Source organism: Erythrolamprus reginae, chromosome Z (assembly GCF_031021105.1).
Source record: "Erythrolamprus reginae isolate rEryReg1 chromosome Z, rEryReg1.hap1, whole genome shotgun sequence".
Lineage (NCBI taxonomy): Eukaryota > Metazoa > Chordata > Lepidosauria > Squamata > Dipsadidae > Erythrolamprus > Erythrolamprus reginae.
Window position 1 is genome coordinate 12,029,319 of NC_091963.1, and position 18,436 is coordinate 12,047,754.

Consider the following 18,436-nt stretch of genomic DNA (forward strand, 5'->3'; position numbering starts at 1 on the left):
AGGTGGTAAAATGTTTGTATCCACAACGTAATCTTTAAGCTAGTATAGGCAAATCTAAAGATCATACTTCATCCTGGGCCCAGATATAAATCAAGCACTTTGTGAATATGAGAATACCTTAGTCCCATATTCAAGCTTTAAACTTACTCAACAAAAGACTCACAACCAGTGTTCCCTCTAAGCTGCACGGCCGCACACCCAACAACAAACTACCGCACAGCGTTTTCCAAGGCTATGCAGTGATGCCTGAGCTGCCATACAGGAGGACCGCCGCAGTCAGAGTGCCGAGTCTGTGGAACAGCGGGGAAGTGACTAAGGCGGGTGAGAGAGACAAAGGAAGCCTCCTTTACCTGGAGGCAAGTAAAAAGGGGGATTCTCTCTCTCTCTCTCTCTCACACACACACACACACACACACACGGCCACAAAAATATTCTCTTCCCTCCCACCTCCTTCCAAGAGTCTCCAACTTCGCAGCCGCTGCTGCTCCTCGTCTCTCCTGCTCCGGGAGTGGAGCTGGGTGCCATTTCTCCCTGCCCATTGACTGCAACTGGCAGTGCCCAATCCGCCTCTCCCAACACTGGCTTCCCCACCACAGCGTCCATCTGCCTTGCAGAGTCTGTGGTGGAGAGGTACCAGGAGAGGCTTCCCCTGTAGCCGCTCTCTCCTCAGCCTCTGAAGCCACAGCCCCCATGTGGCCCAGGAAGGAAGAGGCACAGAGAGCCCTCACCCGCCATCTCTGAAGCCCCCCTGGGAGGGGGCCCATCCAGGAGCTCAGCTGGCTGTTGCACTCCAACCAACTCCAGAGAGGGGGGGAAAAAGAAAGGAGGGAGGGGGGGAGAGGGAGGGAAATAGAGAGAAATAGAGAGGGAGAGGAAAGAATAGAAAGAGAAAGAGAGAGGGAGGAAGAGAGAAAAGAGAGAGGAAGAAAGGGAGAGAAAGAGAGAGAAAGGGAGGGAAGAAGAGAGGGAGAAAGATGGAGAAAAGGAGTGAGGGAGAGAAAGAAAGAGAAAGAGAGGGCAGAAGGGAGAGAAAAAAGAAAGTAAGGGAGAGAAAGAGAAAGAGAGAGGGGGAAGAAGAGAGAGAGAGAAAAGAGAGAGGAAGGAAGAGAGAGAGAAAGGGAGGGAGAGAGAAAGAGAGAAAGAGAAAGGAAAGGAGGGGAGAGAAAGAAAGAAAGCAAGAGGGAGGGAGGGAGAGATAAAAAGAGAAAGAGAGAGAGAGGAACCAGAATAACAGAATAACATAGTGGAAAGGGACCTTATTCTGCCCCAGCACCAAGCACCAAATAATTATGCAACAAGTTGTCTTAGGTGACATCTGTGAAAAAATCTGCTGCTCAGACACTATACTTTTCCAGAAAAAAATTAGAGGGAACATTGCTCACAACGGTTAAATAAAGTGTGCATCTCTCTTACAGCCAGGAAGGGTGCCACATAGGCAGAAAATGGCATGCGGCTGTATACAGAATTCAGAGCCTATGTGAAGTTTTAATTTTTTTCTGGATTTCTTTCAATAGATCAATAGATACTTGACCATTCCTTTGATCACCTTGGAAGGAACTTGATCTACATTGCTGTAATCTGGGAACAGGTGGCTCCCCTGACAATTTATTTAAAGTTGGGAATGTTTGAAGGAATATTTTAGAGATTTATATGGGAATGATAGTGACATCTCATGGAATAGAACTGAATTAAATGCCATATTAGCATTCAGTAAAGTACTGGATGTCATTGTTAAAAAATAATAAAGTCACAATTCAGATCACATACAGAAACTATTAATGGGGTTTGCTTATAGAATGACTGTATACATTTAATATATATGTAAAGATTATCTTGTGCCTGACAATATAAAGAATAGTGTTCTATTTCCCTCTACAATAGTAACTGTGAGAGGGATCTTAGAGTCCTAGTGAACAACCATTTAAATATGAGCCAGCAATGTGTAGCAGCTGCCAAAAAAGCCAACACAGTTCTAGGCTGCATTAACAGAGGGATAGAATCAAGATCACGTGAAGTGTTAATACTACTTTATAAGGCCTTGGTAAGGCCACACTTGGAATACTGCATTCAGTTTTGGTTGCCACGATGCAAAAAGAATGTTGAGACTCTAGAAAGAATACTGAGAAGAGCAACAAATATGATTAGGGGACTGGAGGCTAAAACATATGAAGAACAGTTGCAGGAACTGGTATGTCTAATTTAATGCAAAGAAGTACCAAGAGAGACACGTAGCAGTGTTTGTTTGTTTGTTTGTTTGTTTGTTTGTTTGTTTGTTTGTTAGTTTGTTTGTTTGTTTGTTTGTTGGATTTGTATGCCGCCCCTCTCCAAAGGCAGTGTTCCAATATCTCAAGAAGAGAAAGTCAACGTATTCTCCAAAGCACCTGAAGGTAGAAAAAAAATGGGTGGAAACTAAACTAGGAGAGAAGCAATTTAGAACTAACAAAAAATTCCTGACAGTTAGAACAATTAACCAGTGGAACAGCTTGCCTCCAGAAGTTGTAAATACTCCAACACTAGAAGTTTTTAAGAAGATGTTGGATAACCATTTGTCTGAAGTAGTGTAGGGTTTCCTGCCTAAGCAGGGGGTTGGACTAGAACAGTGTTTCCCAACCTTTTTTGAGCCGCGGCACATTATTCATGTTTTCAAAATTCTGGGGAACACTGAAGGGGGGGGGGGGCGGGGGGGGCTAAAGAAAACTTTGGACAAAAAAAAAAAATCTCTTCCTCCATTTCACTCTATTTCTCCCTCCCTCTTTCTCTCTCTTCCTTCCTTCCCTTCTTTCTCTCCATCCCTCTTTCTTTCTTCCTTCCTCTCTTTCTCTCTCCCTCCTTCCCTCCCTCTATGTCTTTCCCTCTCCCTCCTTCCCCCCTTTCTTTCTCTCTCTCTCTTGCTTTCTTTCCCTCTCTTTCTCTTGCTTTCTTTCTCTCATTCTCTCTCCCCTCCTTTTTCTCTCTCTCTTTCTCTCTCGTTCACCACGCCAGCAACAGAGAGAAAAAGAAAGAGCGAGAGAGAGCCGGAGAGAGAGTGGACTGTGCAGCAGCCATCAGCCTCCTCGCCCTCCCAGACGTCCCCAGCGCCCGGCCTCGCGCCGCCTCCCGTTAGCCCGGCCGAAAGCCACACAGTCCCGGACTCCCGGATCGCTCGCTTCTCCGGACAGCGCGGCGCTTTCCTGGGCAGATGGCTTTGCTGACCGGAGAAGCGAGCGATCCGGGAGTCTGGGACTGTGTGGCTTTGAGCCATGAAGAGAAAACGGCAGCAGGGAAAAGTCGGCCGTTTTCTCTTCATGGCGCAAAGCCACACAGTCCCGGACTCCCGGATTGCTCGCCCCAAGGCAGGAGGCGGCGGCGGAGGAGAGTGGGCGGATCGGGCGGGCAATGGGGCAGGGCGGAGAAGCCAGGGGCGCGTTTGGCCGGAGGCAACGTGGGGAGGCAGGGGCAGGGAGGTGCGGCAGTAGGTGCCTCCGGCCAAACGCACCCCTGGCTTCTCCGCCCTGCCCCATTGCCCGCCCGATCCGCCCACTCTCCTCCGCCGCCTCTCGCCGCGGCACACCTGACGGTGTCTCGTGGCACACCAGTGTGCCGCGGCACACCGGTTGGGAAACGCTGGACTAGAAGACCTCCAAGGTATTGTTGTTATTGTTGTTGTTGTTACAATGGGAAACATCAAATGCAGAAATTTATTCATTCATTCATTCATTCATTCATTCATTCATTCAATTTTTATGCCGCCCTTCACCTTAGACTCAGGGCGGCTTACAACATGTTAGCAATAGCACTTTTTAACAGAGCCAGCATGTTGCCCCCACAATCCGGGTCCTCATTTTACCCACCTCAGAAGGATGGAAGGCTGAGTCAACCTTGAGCCGGTGATGAGATCTGAACCACTAACCTGCAGATCTACAGTCAGCTTCAGTGGCTTGCAGTACAACACTCTACCTACTGCGCCACCCCGGCTCTAAATTACAATTTAGAAATTACAAATGGGTTGATTTAATGTGTGCTTGGGGTGGTATGTTTTACAGAATTATGATCAAAATGGTAAAAAAGGTAACAATAAGCAATATTTGGAAAGCTCAGTGTATCTTTTCCAATAAAAATCAAACTGATTGTTATGATGGGTATCAGAGGGACTGAGGGTTGCTATTAGTTTATCAAGGACAAAAATCAGAGCAAATAGATAATTTGGTGTACCTTAATAGAATGTTTATTAAAGACAGGATGACAGATGGACAAAGTAGTGGACGGTGCATTAGTGATGGCAAATAATGAATATTTGTTTTTTGGGGGGGAAATTATTGCTCCGTTTTACTACATGGAAGTGAGAACTGTTTTTCAGGAGAAACATAAAATCAGCTGAATAATGCAGTGGGAACTGAGTATTTAAATCTGTGTTAACACAAGTTGAGAAAGGGTTGAAATTATTAGGTGCTGACTGAATGTGAAGTGAATACAAAAATGAGGGGCCAGGACGAAAGAAATACATTGAAATGGTGTGGTCAAATAGAGAGAACGAATGTGGATCAGATTGCAAAACAAATGCATAAAAGAAGAATCAATGAGTGAAGAGGAAGGGGAACCCTGAGAAAGTTATGGTTGAAGAGAGCTGGTGAAAGAGAAGTTTGAAGAACAAAAGACCATATCTGAAGGAGTATGTTGATGTGGTGGAAGGCAGGACAGTTTGAAAGAACAGAAAGATATGGAGAAACATGTGTTTTAAGTTTGGGGTTTAGGGTAATAACAAAATTTGAATGATTAGTCACATGAAAGGGGGGGAGCCAGTTCTCATAAAAGGCAGGAAGATATATACCTTGTTCAGAAAGGGAATCGTTATGATAGAGTCAGTTTTACAGAAAAACTACTTGTACTTGCAATAAAAGATAATGACCGTGAGAAACAGCTGTCAGAAATAGTAAGGAAGGAAGTAGCTATTTTCAATATTTACGAATAATTTTCAGTTATAACTTCTTGTTCACTGTTTAAGGTTAGAATAAGGCAATTAAAGCAATCCTTTCACTTTTATAAAACAGGAAAAGAACTTAAACTATGGATCTTATATTGTATTTTTGATGCTGTATATAACCAAACTAAATTTTACATTTTCAGAAAGGTATATAACCAATATAAATTAGTGTTTTTGCTATAGCTAGCATATAAAAGATGGCAAATTTAAATATATATATCAGAACCAGAACCATACTGTAGTTCAAGCAAATCTTCCAAAAGGCAATTTTTGTTGTGCATTAATAATCCAATAGGATAGTGCATGCTCATATTACACTTAACTAAACAGCCATTTGTACAAGTTTCTCACATTCTAACGGAAGGGATTACCATACAAACAGGAGGGGAAAAATTGCAAGCCTGAGGTCTTAAACCCAGAGGGTTATTTTAACAGGTATAGAAACATAATGCCAGTCATTATTTCTAAATACAGTGATACCTCGTCTTACGAACTTAATTGGTTCGGGAAGGAGGTTCGTAAGGCGAAAAGGTCGTAAGACGAAACAATGTTTCCCATAGGAAACAATGTAAAACCAATTAGTGCGTGCAAGCAAAAAAAAAATTCGCAAAAACAGTGCTCTGCTGGGCGCTGCCACCCAGCTGTCACCCTTTGAAACAGCCAGGCGCTTCTCGGTGTTCTCCTGAACGCCGAACCCAAAAGGTTCGGCAAAAGTTCGGGTTCGGGAGAACACCAAGAAGCGCCGTTGCCTGGCTGTCACCTCCAGAAACAGCCAGAGGGCTTCTCGGCGTTCTCCCAAACGCCGAACCCGGAAGTTCGGCAAAAATAGGGAATTCCAGAGGCGGAGCTTTGACGTCACGGAGACATCCTTCCTGGAGTCCATGTTTCAGGCGGCCAGGAAGGACATCTCCGTGACTTCAAAGCTCTGCCCCCGGAATTCCCTATTGGGATTCCCCACCTCTGTTTGAGCCTCCCAACCGGCCGACAGCTCCACAGCTCTTCTGCGAAGGTGACAGCCAGGCAACGGCGCTTCTCAGCGTTCTCCCAAACCTAAACGCCGAACCCGAACTTTTGCCGAACTTCCGGGTTCAGCATTCGGGAGAACGCGGAGAAGCCCCCCAGCTGTTTTGGAAGGTGACAGCCAAGCGGATAAACCCTGGATAAAGAGAATATGGACCAAAGTGAATTTTCACATAGAGCTGAATATGTCTCCAAAAGAGAAGACTCTCATCTGTTGAACGTTCACTATTTTGTACATATCTTTTTTTTTATTTATTTATTTCATGCCCTATTTTACTAGTTGGATTAATTTTTTTAACTATTACATAATTTTCAGTGCAACTGTTATCTATCTTTATTAATGTATAAACACTAAAAGGGTAAATAAAATATTTTTCATAAATATCAATGAATGGCTAATAATTTTAGAAGTGAATTCCATATTCTAAGCCTTTTGACTTTCAAAGAAGATAATCAAATTTAGAATTCACTCATTAAAACATTTGTACCTAAGTCACCTTGTTTTCAAAAGACTTGCTTTACATAAAACTAAATCTGGAAAAACAAGTTATCTTCTTGTGTGTTCCATATACTGTATGTGTTCCTCATATACCTATTTTTTTCACACATAAATGTGAGCAAAGTGGAGTGACGCAGTGGCCTAAAGGTGGAGTTCTTGCCTCAGAGTTTGATCCTAGGTAGAGCCAGATGTTTCTCTGAGAATATATCTGTGAATATAAGTCCACATTGGCGACAGGAAGGACATGTGGCCAGCAAACACTCAGATCCATTCAGTTGCCCAAATTCAACATAGCAAGGGATTATGGGGTCATTAAAAGGAGATGATAATAATTGTGAGCAAAGTAGCTATGCAAAATAGATGCTAGTATTATACTTTATTTAGAAATGCTTTCCAAACAATGTAAACATTCAGCACTACTACAATCAGCAATGCACCCTGAACTATAAACAGGGAAATTCTTTATTGAGTTGCTATATTTGCATAGTTCTGAAATCTATTGATAAAGTAAAAATATACATACGAAATTCTATTGACAATAGCATCTTCATCCTCTTGCTCATCTGGGGGAAAAATGCATATTTTAGATTACATTTGGTACCATGGCCATTATTAAGTGTTTTACTTCTTGTCGAATAGCAATTGGCAAAGAGAATATGTAGCATGATCATGTACTTATCTTTCATTCTAATGTTTGGCTATTCTTTTACAATTTTCAAACTGATGACAGTTTGTGGGTGTGGGGTAGGCAATGGGTTACTGTTATCTTTCAAAAGACTCTTCAATCTTCAATAACATTATGTTCCATCAATATTTGCATTAAAAAGATCTTTCCTAAAAGGCACAGCAATGGAATTGCAAGCTGCTTAGCCTTAATTCAGAATTACTTAGATGTCTTTGGACAATCATATAACATTGCATAATACTCTATCATATAGTGGAGTAAATTAAAAGATGCTATTATCAGGACTTTAACATTCTCATCACCGTAGAGAAATATTCAATACAGTAGTCACTATTCAAAATCTTGCATCTGGTTTGCAAATCTTACATACCCATGTGGAGGAAAATATACATGATTGGATGACAAAGAAAATAAAGCATGCCTCTAATACAACGAAGAAGGAAAAATACATTTTGATGCCCATGAATAGAATTTAATATTACATTATTTAAAACATATTGATTTTTTCATGTAACATAGTTGTAAATTACATTAGCTATTTTTAATTCTTATTTTACTAGTGGCATCACATCTACGCAACTATTCATGAAAAATAAACAAAGCACTTGGAAGTAATTTGGTCGCTAGATGGCGGTATAACACAAAAATCTCAATTTTCTTTTGAACAGGCAATAGCCAGGGAAGATACAACACAAGCTCTCCATTTAACAAATCAAAGAAGAAATCACTTAAAATTATTTCCTATATGTTGGTTTTAGTACATTGTTATTTTATGTCATGTAACTGTCCTGCAGAGTTCAAAAGGAACATTTCTGGACTGGTCATGTGGGGATCCAGATCTAAAAGAAATCATTGAGTAGGATGCTTTCTTTGCAATTGTTTCATAAATTAGTCATTCAATAGAATTTTTTTTAAAATCCTACCTTTAGTGACCAGAAAGAGAAAGCTAATTTACTCCTTAAAATGTCTGAATACTGTATCTATAAGATAATCAACTGCAAACAACTATAAAATCAAGCTACCTAAAGTATTAATTTGGTAACCCAGCAATTTCTTATCAGATGCAAAATCTTTCCAGCGAAAAGAAATTTGCAGCATCTAAAAAGAGTTAAATTATAAACATTTTAATCTCCAGTGCAAGATTATTCCTGCCAGGGACTCTCAAATAGTGAGTTAAAGTGAAAGTTACTTGTAGACAGAAGTTACCATATAGCATCAAAAAGCATACAGCCGTAGATTAAAACATCTGCCAGGCTATTTCACCTTCTTTACATGGACGATCTGAAGCTGTATAGAAAAACATCACCTGAAATAGAATCACTGCTCAGAACTGTCCATACATACAGCCAAGATATTGGAATGGAATTTGGAATTTGGACAGACAAATGAGCTATGCTTGCCATCAAATAGAGGGAAAAGGTGAAAACTGAAGGAATCAAGATGGAAATAACATTGAGTTTGGATGAAATTGATCACCACAAACACCTTTCAAACTGACAACATCAAGCAATCTAAGTCAAAAAAACAGATTAGAAGTAAATACATCAAGAGAGTAGAGAAGATCCAATTCAGTAGAGGAAATACCATCAAGGCAATAAGCACCTGGGCAATTTCAGTCATTAGATACATAGCTGGAATAGTGGACTGGACTCAGTACAACTAAAAGCCCTAGATGGCAAGAATAGAAAAATAATGGCAATTAATTATGTCCTGCATCCTCAGAATAACATTAACTCTTCTTATCTAGGAAAATAGACAGGCAGGGAATATTGCAAGTATATACAGATGGTTGAAGAAGAAACGGGCATTAGTAGAATATCTAATGGAAGTGAAAAAGATGCATTAATGCTAGCAGCCCAGGAAAGCTTACTTAATACTGAAAATGGCCTATAGGAAGGACCAAATGAACGGCAGGAAAGAGGCATGGAAAGATAAAGTATTACATTGGCTACTATATTTAAGAAAAACAGGTAAAGAAGATAATAACAAGACTCGGCAATGGCTAAGGGTAGGAAAGTTACAGAAAGAGAGAGAAGGGCTAATTTAGTGACTTTTAAATTATTAGATTTGTTGTACAGTGGAACCCCGACATAAGAGCTGCTCTACTTAAGAGCAACTCGAGATAAGAGCTGGGAGGGGAGAGATATTTTTGTTCTACTTACAAGCCCAAATTCGAGATACAAGCGCCAAGGAGCTGTCTCCTGAAGCCAAACGCTAACTTCCGCGTTCGGCTTCAGGAGACAGCTGCGAAGCGGCGCGCGTGTTTTAAAAGGTTGCAGCCGGCCTGGGGGGCTCGGGGGGGTGCTTGCAGCTTTCTTTCTTGCTCTTTTTCTTTCTCTCTTTTACCTTCCCTTCCTCTATTTCTTCTTTTCTTTCTCCTTCCCACCTTCTTCCCTCCCTCCCTCCCTTCACTCATTCCTCTCTTACTCTCCCCTTTCATAAGTTTCCTTGCTTCCTTCCTCTGTTCCTGTCCCTTCCCCCTTTCTTTCTTTCTTTCTTTCTTTCTTTCTTTCTTGCTCTTTTTCTTTCTCTCTTTTACCTTCCCTTCCTCTATTTCTTCTTTTCTTTCTCCTTCCCACCTTCTTCCCTCCCTCCCTCCCTTCACTCATTCCTCTCTTACTCTCCCCTTTCATAAGTTTCCTTGCTTCCTTCCTCTGTTCCTGTCCCTTCCCTCTTTCCTTCCTTCCTTCCCACCCTCCGTCCATTCATTCACCCATTCCTCTCTTGATCGCTTAAAGCCGGTCCCTGGTGCAAAAAGGGTTGGGGACCTCTGTCCTACAGGATTGGGTGGCAGAGAAGTTGAACATATGTAAATTTAAAAGTTTAAGAAAGTTTACAAGTTAAGTGAAAGAAACTTCATTATTCATTTATATGTACATGTACATTTCTTCATTAAAAACATGTCTTTCTGCATAATTTAGACTAACTTTGTGAGTTTTTTGAGGGCTGGAACCAATTAAAATTATTTACATTAATTCCTATGGGGAAAAGTTGTTCGAGATAAGAGCTGCTCGACTTAAGAGCCCAGGTCCGGAACGAATTAAACTCGTATCTCGAGGTACCACTGTATATTGTTTTATTGTTGTTCTGAGCCGCCCCAAGTCTGCGCATACAAATCTAATAAATAATAATTAATTAATATTATTATTAATAATAATAATAATAATGCTTTGTAGTTTAAAGGGCAATGGCTATCCTAGTTCAATTTTCCAGAACAGGTAGTCCTTGAAAGTTACAACTAACCCACAAAGGGAACTAATTTCAAGTTCTGATAGTTGGACCTCCTTCACAGTCATGTGACTTAATTTTGGGCCCTTGGGAATATGGCCACATTTGGAGCCATTTGCGGCATTACCTGGCCACGTGATTGTTTTTTATGATAATTTTGCCAAAACCTAGTACTTCTAGTTTTCAGAAAAATCACACCCATAGCGAGTAGTGTTGGGCGAACCCAACAAAGTTCGGGTTCAGTGAACTCACCCGAACTTTGCCGTAAAGTTCGGGTGAGTTCACCGAACCCGAACCCGAACTTTTGCTTGCAGCAAGATGCTGTGGCGTCCTTTTCTGTAAAAATAAACAAGGAGATGGGGAATTCCCCACCTCCTTTTGCTTCCTTTTATTTTTACAGAAAAGGATGCCGCAGCAGTGCTGCAAGCAAAAGGAGGTGGGAAATCTCACGAAGGGATTCCGGGGGCGGGGCTTTGACATCATGGAGACTCCTTCCTCCCCGTTTCGGCCGGCCAGGAAGTAGTCTCCGTGACGTCAAAGCTCCACCCCCGAAATCCCTTCATGGGATTTCCCATCTTCTGTTGCTTGCAGCGCTGCAAGCAAAAGGAGGTGGGAAATCCCACGATGGGATTCCCCACTCTCCTCCAGGGCAGCGGCGTTTCGCGGTGTTCAGCTGAACCCAAACACGAACTTTACCCAAACTTTTAAAAAAGTTCGGGTTCGGCATGCCGAACACTGCAAAGTTCGGCACGAACCCGAACTTTGCAAGTTCGGTTCGCTCAATACTAATAGCGAGCCATTGGTTCATTTAATAAACACTACAAAAAAGTCATAAAATTGATCATGATAATTTACTAATGTTACAATATAGAATCGTAAAGGTTCCATTATGGTCGTATGTAGAAAATTACATGTATCGGCTTGAAAGTGGAAAGCCTGGAACAGATTGAGTATCTCCTGAAAAGATTTTTTGCTTCCACTTTTTCTCTTAAAGGTATAAAAAAGGATAAAGAATTTGTCCCTCACACAAGGAAGTTGTAAGTTAATAGGAAGTTTCAGGAACAGTGATGGTGAGATAATTGTCTTAATAACTTATAAGTGACGCTTAAGTCATGCCTAGAGTTATAACTTAAACTAAAATATATAAATGAAATACAGTATGTAAGTTAAAAGATACAAATTAATTACTTAAGAAAAACAGGTCATGTTTAACTCTATTGGGACATATACAAGCAGGATACAAACACAACAGCAGTTCCCCAGTGTAGTTTCCAGCAAATATATTTTAAAATAAAATATATTTTAAAAAATTAATAAACTGAAAGGGCTTATGGAGAAATAAATGCAAATTGGAAAAAGATAAGAAAATGGTGATGCAATTTGTTTGGTAAAGTTCTCAGTTACATGCAATTATAATAAAATATTTATTCCATAAATAGCTATACATCCTTTCCAGAACATTTTTCAGCTTATTATAATTTATTATAGAAAATATATAAATATGAAATCAATTACCTGCTTTCCTCTTGTATCTTCTGATAATGAAATAGGAAACAATATACAATATCGCAAACAAAAGAAAACAGATCTGAAAGAGAAATTTCACAGTTGAAGCAACAAGTTCTGAAAATATTAGAATGGAACAAATTTTAAAACAAAAATGTCTTTATAAAAAAGATAGTCCTTGACTTATAACCAATTGAGCCCAGAATTTATGTTGCTATTTATTAAGTGAATTTTTACCCCATTTTATCTTTCTTGCAACAGTTGTCAAATGAACTACCATGGTTATTAAGTGAATCTGGTTTACCCATTGACTTTACTTGAGAGAAGTGATCTCATGACCCCTATCCCTATAAATTTTTAAGGTGCAATTAAATATATTGTTTCACATTTTTCTATATACTAAATACTTGCCAGAAATCAAGAAAAATCACAACTCTACATTACTAATATAAAACAATGCCAACAAATCAAAGGATCTATATTTAATGTAACATTTCTATTTAAGAATAGAGAAATAGACACTGACAGGGTTACAAGCTCTGTAACAAAATCCAGACACCCAGGAAAATGCAATAAAGAGATGTAAATAACTTTTTAGTCATCCTAGTAGTCATCCACATTTTTACATCTTACATCCGTAAACCTTATATAGCAAAATAATATAATGGGAGCCATTTATATTTTATTTATTTATCTAAGTAGCCTACACCACTTAGATGCCACTGATCACACTTGTGGATGACCTCTGAAAGGGCCAGGTAGAGGTATTGAAATTATGCTGGTCCTTATGATTTCTCAGTTACATTCAGTATCCGCAAACATGGAGATGGGACATGATGTTACAATGCTTCTTGTGGTATTTCTGTAGTTCAGTTCCAGTCAATATTAATAGTGGAAAGAGCAATCTAAGATTCTTGCCACTCGACATTTCCAAAATGTCATTCATCAACGTAGAATCAAGTATTATTATTATTATTTATTAGATTTGTATGCCGCCCCTCTTCAAAGACTCGGAGCGGCTCACAACAGCAAAGCACAGTACAAATCCAATTATTAAAAAACAGTTAAAACCCTAAATATAAAAACAGTCACACACCCCACTGGTAGGCAGATTTTTTTCCCCTATTTTCCTCCCCCAAAACTAAGGTCCGTCTTATACTCCGAAAAATACAGTATCTGAAATACAATTTCAATGAAGAGTTAACAGACTAATTTAAAACAATAGGTGAAATCATTAAAATAGATATAAACAAAGTGTTCCTATAACATTAAATATTAAAAGCACAACATAAATATTTAAATATTGCTTAAGTAATTATGGGAAAAAAGAATGGAAGAAGAGAATATCTCACCCATTGTGAATTCTCCTTCGCAACGTTTTTACCTTGTTCCATTTTTTTTATTGTGCATCTTCAGTGTTTTGTACAGGTAGTCGTAGATTTACAACCAGTTGCTTAATAAACATTCAAAATTACCACAAACTCAAAAAAAAGTTATTTACAACCGATCCTTAAGTTACAATTGTTGCAATACAATTAATTACTTCAGGGTCCATTAGGCGTCTGGGACGGAACCACTTAATCGACTCCGCCTCCCCACAGTCCTAAAGTCTAACCCTCAGTAGGAAATGATCTGACCATGATCTGACCATGACAAGGGAAAAGAATCTATACTCCTTAATTCCAGATCATCTCTCCACTGCCCCAAAAGGACCACGAGATCAAGTGTATGTGGATCGCTATGGAAGCCATGAATTCCTGAGCCGCATCCCAATAACTGCAAATTGAAGTTACCCAGCACCATAAGCCTGGGGAACTCCACTGCCAACCCAGCAACTGCCTCTAACAGCGCAGGAAGAGCTGTTGTAATGCAGCTGGGGTGCAGATATTTTAAGAACAAGATCAACTGAACCTCCAGCCTCAAGAGGAGTGACTCACACCCAACAATCTCTGGGGCAAGGGTCCTAGTGGGCAAAGACTTTTCTGGACAATGACTGCAACTTCACCACCTCTTCTCTGGAGTCGCAGCTGATGTAAAACTTGAAACTCATCCGGGCAGATCTCTGAGGGCAGAACACCGCCCTTTGGCCCAGCCATGTCTCAGTTATGCATGCCAGGCCAGTCCCCTCTTCCAGAATTAAATCATGAACAAAGTTAGATGTTAGTGCCCTATTTTATTGCACCAAAAGAATCTGAAGTCAATGCCTTTTTTCCCTTTTGACCTTGCATTCCCCCACTATCCACTTTCCTTTTCCCCTCCCTAACTTCCATAATATTTTCTTTGTAGGCCATATTATAAACTACTAAAAAGCTATTTAAAAAATAAGATAACGTAGCAGGACTTATGGAAGATTGACATTGGAGCTATCTGACCTCTCAGCAGCTTTTGATACCACTGACCATGGTATCCTTCTGGGACAACTAAGGGAACTAGGGTTGGGAGGCACCATGCTCTGGTGATTTTCCTCCTATCTCTCTGGTTGCTCACAGTCAGTGTTGGCAGGAGGATAGAGGACAACTCCTAGATCCCTTGTTTGTGGGCTACCTTAGGGCTCGGTCCTCTCTCCCCTCCTATTTAATATCTACATGAAACCACTGAGTGAGGTCATCTGATGTTTTGAGGTGAGGTATCAGCAATATGCTGATGATATCCAGTTGTATATCTCCACACCATATCAGTTCAGTGAAGCACTGGATGTGATGTGTACCTGGAAGCTGTGAGGGTCTGGATGGGTGTCAGTGAACTGGCTCAGACTTAACCCAGAGAAGAACATTCGACTCTCCATCCTTGGCTCTGGAGGTGGGGAGAAACTCTCTTCCTCGAAATGGATTCGCAATTTGAGAGTCCTCCTACTCTCCTAGACTCTCTAACAGCTGTGGCTAAGGGGACATTTGCACAGGTTAAACTGGTGCACCAATTGGACCCTACTTGGATCAGGAGGCTCTCCACATAGTCACTCATGCCCTTATCACTTCACAGTTGTATTATTGCAACGCATTCTACATGGGGCTACCCCTGAAGAGCGTTCAGAAACTACAATTGGTCCAGAATACAGCCGGGCAAGCTGTTGTGGGTGCACCTACATACATTCATATTATACCAATCCTCCATGAACTGCACTGGTTCTCCAGGCTTAATTCAAGGAATTGGTTATTACGTTTAAAACCCTTTTTGGTTCGGGGCCAGATTATCTCCGAGACCGCCTTCCTAGCAACCCAATAAGGTCCCAGAGAGCTGGTCTCCTCCAGGTTAGGTAAACAGTATCACCTGGTGGGGCCATGGGGAAGAGCCTTCTCTATGGCTGCCCCAGCTCTCTGGAAGCAACTACGCCCTGAGATTCAGACTGCCACCAGTCTATTGACCTTCCGGAAAGCATTGAAGACCTAGTTTTTCTGGCAGGCTTGGGGCTGTTGATCTTGCAATTTTACGAGGTCTGGCCTTGAATGATATGTATATACAGTGGTACCTCTACTTAAGAACTTAATTCATTCCGTGACCAGGCTCTTAAGTAGAAAAGTTTGTAAGAAGAAGCAAGTTTTCCCATAGGAATCAATGTAAAAGCAAATAATGCATGCAAACCCATTAGAAAGATGGTACGGAATTTGGGTGGGAGAAGGAGGAGGAAGGAAAGGAGGAGGACAGTCGCTGCCAAGAGCAAAAGAAGCGATTTTTTTCTCTGGGTGCTGGCAGAGATTTATTCCCTCTCCAAGCGCCCAGAGAAAGGAAAACACTCCATTTGCTCTGCCAAAGCCTCCTTAAGCGCCACCGAAAGGCTCATCTGGCAGTCCAGAAAATCCCGAGGTGGACAGGATTAAAGGGGGAATGGCAGGAAACTGGCCGGGCCTTAATGCCACTCTCAAATTTCCTGGGAAATTTTTCTGGGCTCGGGTTCTTAAGTAGAAAATGGTTCTTAAAAAGAGGCAAAAAAATCTTGAACACCCAGTTCTTATCCAGAAAAGTTCTTAAGTAAAGGCATTCTTAAGTAGAGGTACCACTGTATGTGATTTTTTAACTGTTTTTATCTTCATCTGTTATGATGTTTATCCTACACACATACACACAGTGGTCCTTTGACTTTTGCGGGGGTACATTCCAAGACCACCTGCGAAAGTCAAATTTTCTGAAGTAGAGACGCTTCCTTCCTTCCTCCCCCCTCCCTCCTCCATTCCTGGTTTTACTTACCCCCAGAACCCGCAGGGGCAATGGGGCGGCAAGCTGGGGGCTTTGCTGCACTCGCTGCCGGTGTCTCCCCAGCACCGATGCTCAGCGTCAGGGCACGGGAAAGGGAAGTTCAAGGCAAGAGAGATCCAGGCCAGGACTCGAAGCCGGGATTCCAGGCCAGTCAGCTGGGAGGTCAGACGCTACCACTAAGGGAGACAGCTTAGGTGGATGGTAGAAGAGGCGGCGGCGGCGGGTGGCAGTAAGGCTCAGCTTCAAGTGGAGCGTACTAACACTCCGAGAATTAAAGGGGAGGGATCGGGAGACTGGGGCGGAAGCAGAGCTTTTATTTAAAGAAGCAGGATGGCTGGAGTGGTGGAGGGCAATTATTTTTTGTAACCGTGAAGTATTTTTTTAATAACTTTTTTTTGAAAACCTGTGGTATAGCCTTTTTGCAAAAGTCGGACTCGCAAAAGTTAAGGGACCACTGTATATGTAGACAAAGAAGCAAACTTCAACTTTTTACGTTTACATAATATAAACTAGGTATTTCTACAACAAAATAATCTAATCAATAAAACCCAAGCTCAAGATTTCATTGTTTTCCACCTCAAGTCCAGAAGTGATTTCCAGGTAGAAATAAAGGTATTTGTATTTTTTTTTTCTTTAATCAAAACAGTCAATTTAATCTTCTCTGCTAACTCCATCGGTTTTTACAGCCATTCTTCCATTTTGTAGCCATTCACCTATACATCCATTGAGGTGACCTTCCATTTCAGTGGAAAAAGTAGTCATATAAAGTATACAATATCAGAGTTCCATTTTTTTTCAGATCTTTTTCCATTAAACCCAAAAGAAAAATCTCTGGTTTTCTTTCTATAATCACTTTAAGAATTTTAAGAAAGTCCTGCTATATTACCACATGATGGGAGGAGGGAGGAGAAGAGTGACCCTAGGAGGGATGAGTAAAGACTGCATGATAACACTATATAAACTCAGCGATCACCCTAGGCATGAAGTCATGCTGAGAGTCAGTGAATGACTTTGGGCCAGTCACTCTCTCTCTCAGCTCAAACTCTCTCACAGGGTTCATGTTGTGGGGGAAATAGGAGGGAGAAGGAATATTAGATATATTCATCGTCTTGAGTTGTTTGTAAAAATATAATAAGTCAGGATAGAAATAAACAAATAAAAATAAATACCTATCTGCCCAGTTAAAATGAGGCAGCTCCAAAATTGGGATCAAGGATTTTCAAGCACAGCATCAGGAATTGCTTGGAAGACCTAAACTTCATAGTCAGTGGTCTAGAGGAATTGTGGAATGAAATCAAAGTTGTTAAAGATGAATCTGAAGAAAAACTGCCAAAGCAAAATTACAAGCCAGAACAAGAGTGGAAATTGCTGAGAAGAGAAACAAAAGCCAACAAAAATTAAGATCTCCGGAAGGTATTTAACAAAGAAGTTCAGACAGCTGTTAGAAAAGATTACAATATATATAATGGTCCTAGAAGATGAAAACAAACATTAAAAACAGAGAAAATCTTCCAAAAGATCTAAAAACTCAAAAAGTTCCTACATCAAATTGTTAGGCTATAAAAAACTAGTGGTCTGGTAGTAGCCAGTTCTAAAGCAATTCAACAAACATGGAAAAAGTATTCTGAAATTCTCTACAGCAGCTGGGTCAATTTCCTCACTTCAATCATCACCAATTGGAAAGTTATCGGATTAATATCATATCCACAAAAATATGAGACGCAGAATAATCTGTAAAGATTTTAAACCAACAATAGTAGAAAATTTAGAGAATAACAGTCCTCAACAGATTGGAAGAAATGAGTCTATATATTAGCACCAAAGACAGTACACACAACAGTATGCAAACAACAATATTGTACAATATCGTTAGTTTCACAAGATAACAAAATAATGCCTAAGATCAACTAACATAAATCAAAGCTCTATGTGGAAAGGAAGATGCCAAATGTTAAAGCTGGTTTTAGGAAAGGCTAAAGAACAAAAGATATTATTGCTGAGGCACAATGGATGATTGAGAAAGTCAAATAATACCCAAAAGAAGTGAATGTCTGTTCTATTAATTATGAAAAGGCCTTTGATTGTATCAACATATCAAGCCATACAATATAGGAATCCTGGAACATCTTGCTCATGCAAAATATATACAGTAACAAGGAAACTATAAAATGGGCAGATCATAGAGCAACAGACTGGCTCCAGCTTGACTAAGGAGTGAGACATAGCTACCAGTATAAATATAGTTGCATACTCTCCCCAAATTTATTCAGAATATATTGAGGGAAGTTGGATTAGAACAAGATGACTGTGCTTTTAAAATCAGATCATTCAAAAGAAGATCACAGCA

At 40.5% G+C, this 18,436-nt stretch overlaps 1 protein-coding gene across 1 annotated transcript in view; it reads right to left on the bottom strand.

Annotated features, from left to right (window-relative positions):
* LMBR1 (limb development membrane protein 1) overlaps positions 1-18,436 on the bottom strand; it is a 69,856-nt gene that overhangs the window by 45,498 nt on the left and 5,922 nt on the right. Inside the window, exons 2-3 of the mRNA XM_070727946.1 lie at positions 11,908-11,980; positions 7,003-7,042 (exon numbers count right to left, since the gene is read on the bottom strand). Of these exons, the coding sequence (XP_070584047.1) occupies positions 7,003-7,042; positions 11,908-11,980 (113 nt within the window). The remainder of the gene's footprint in view (positions 1-7,002; positions 7,043-11,907; positions 11,981-18,436) is intronic.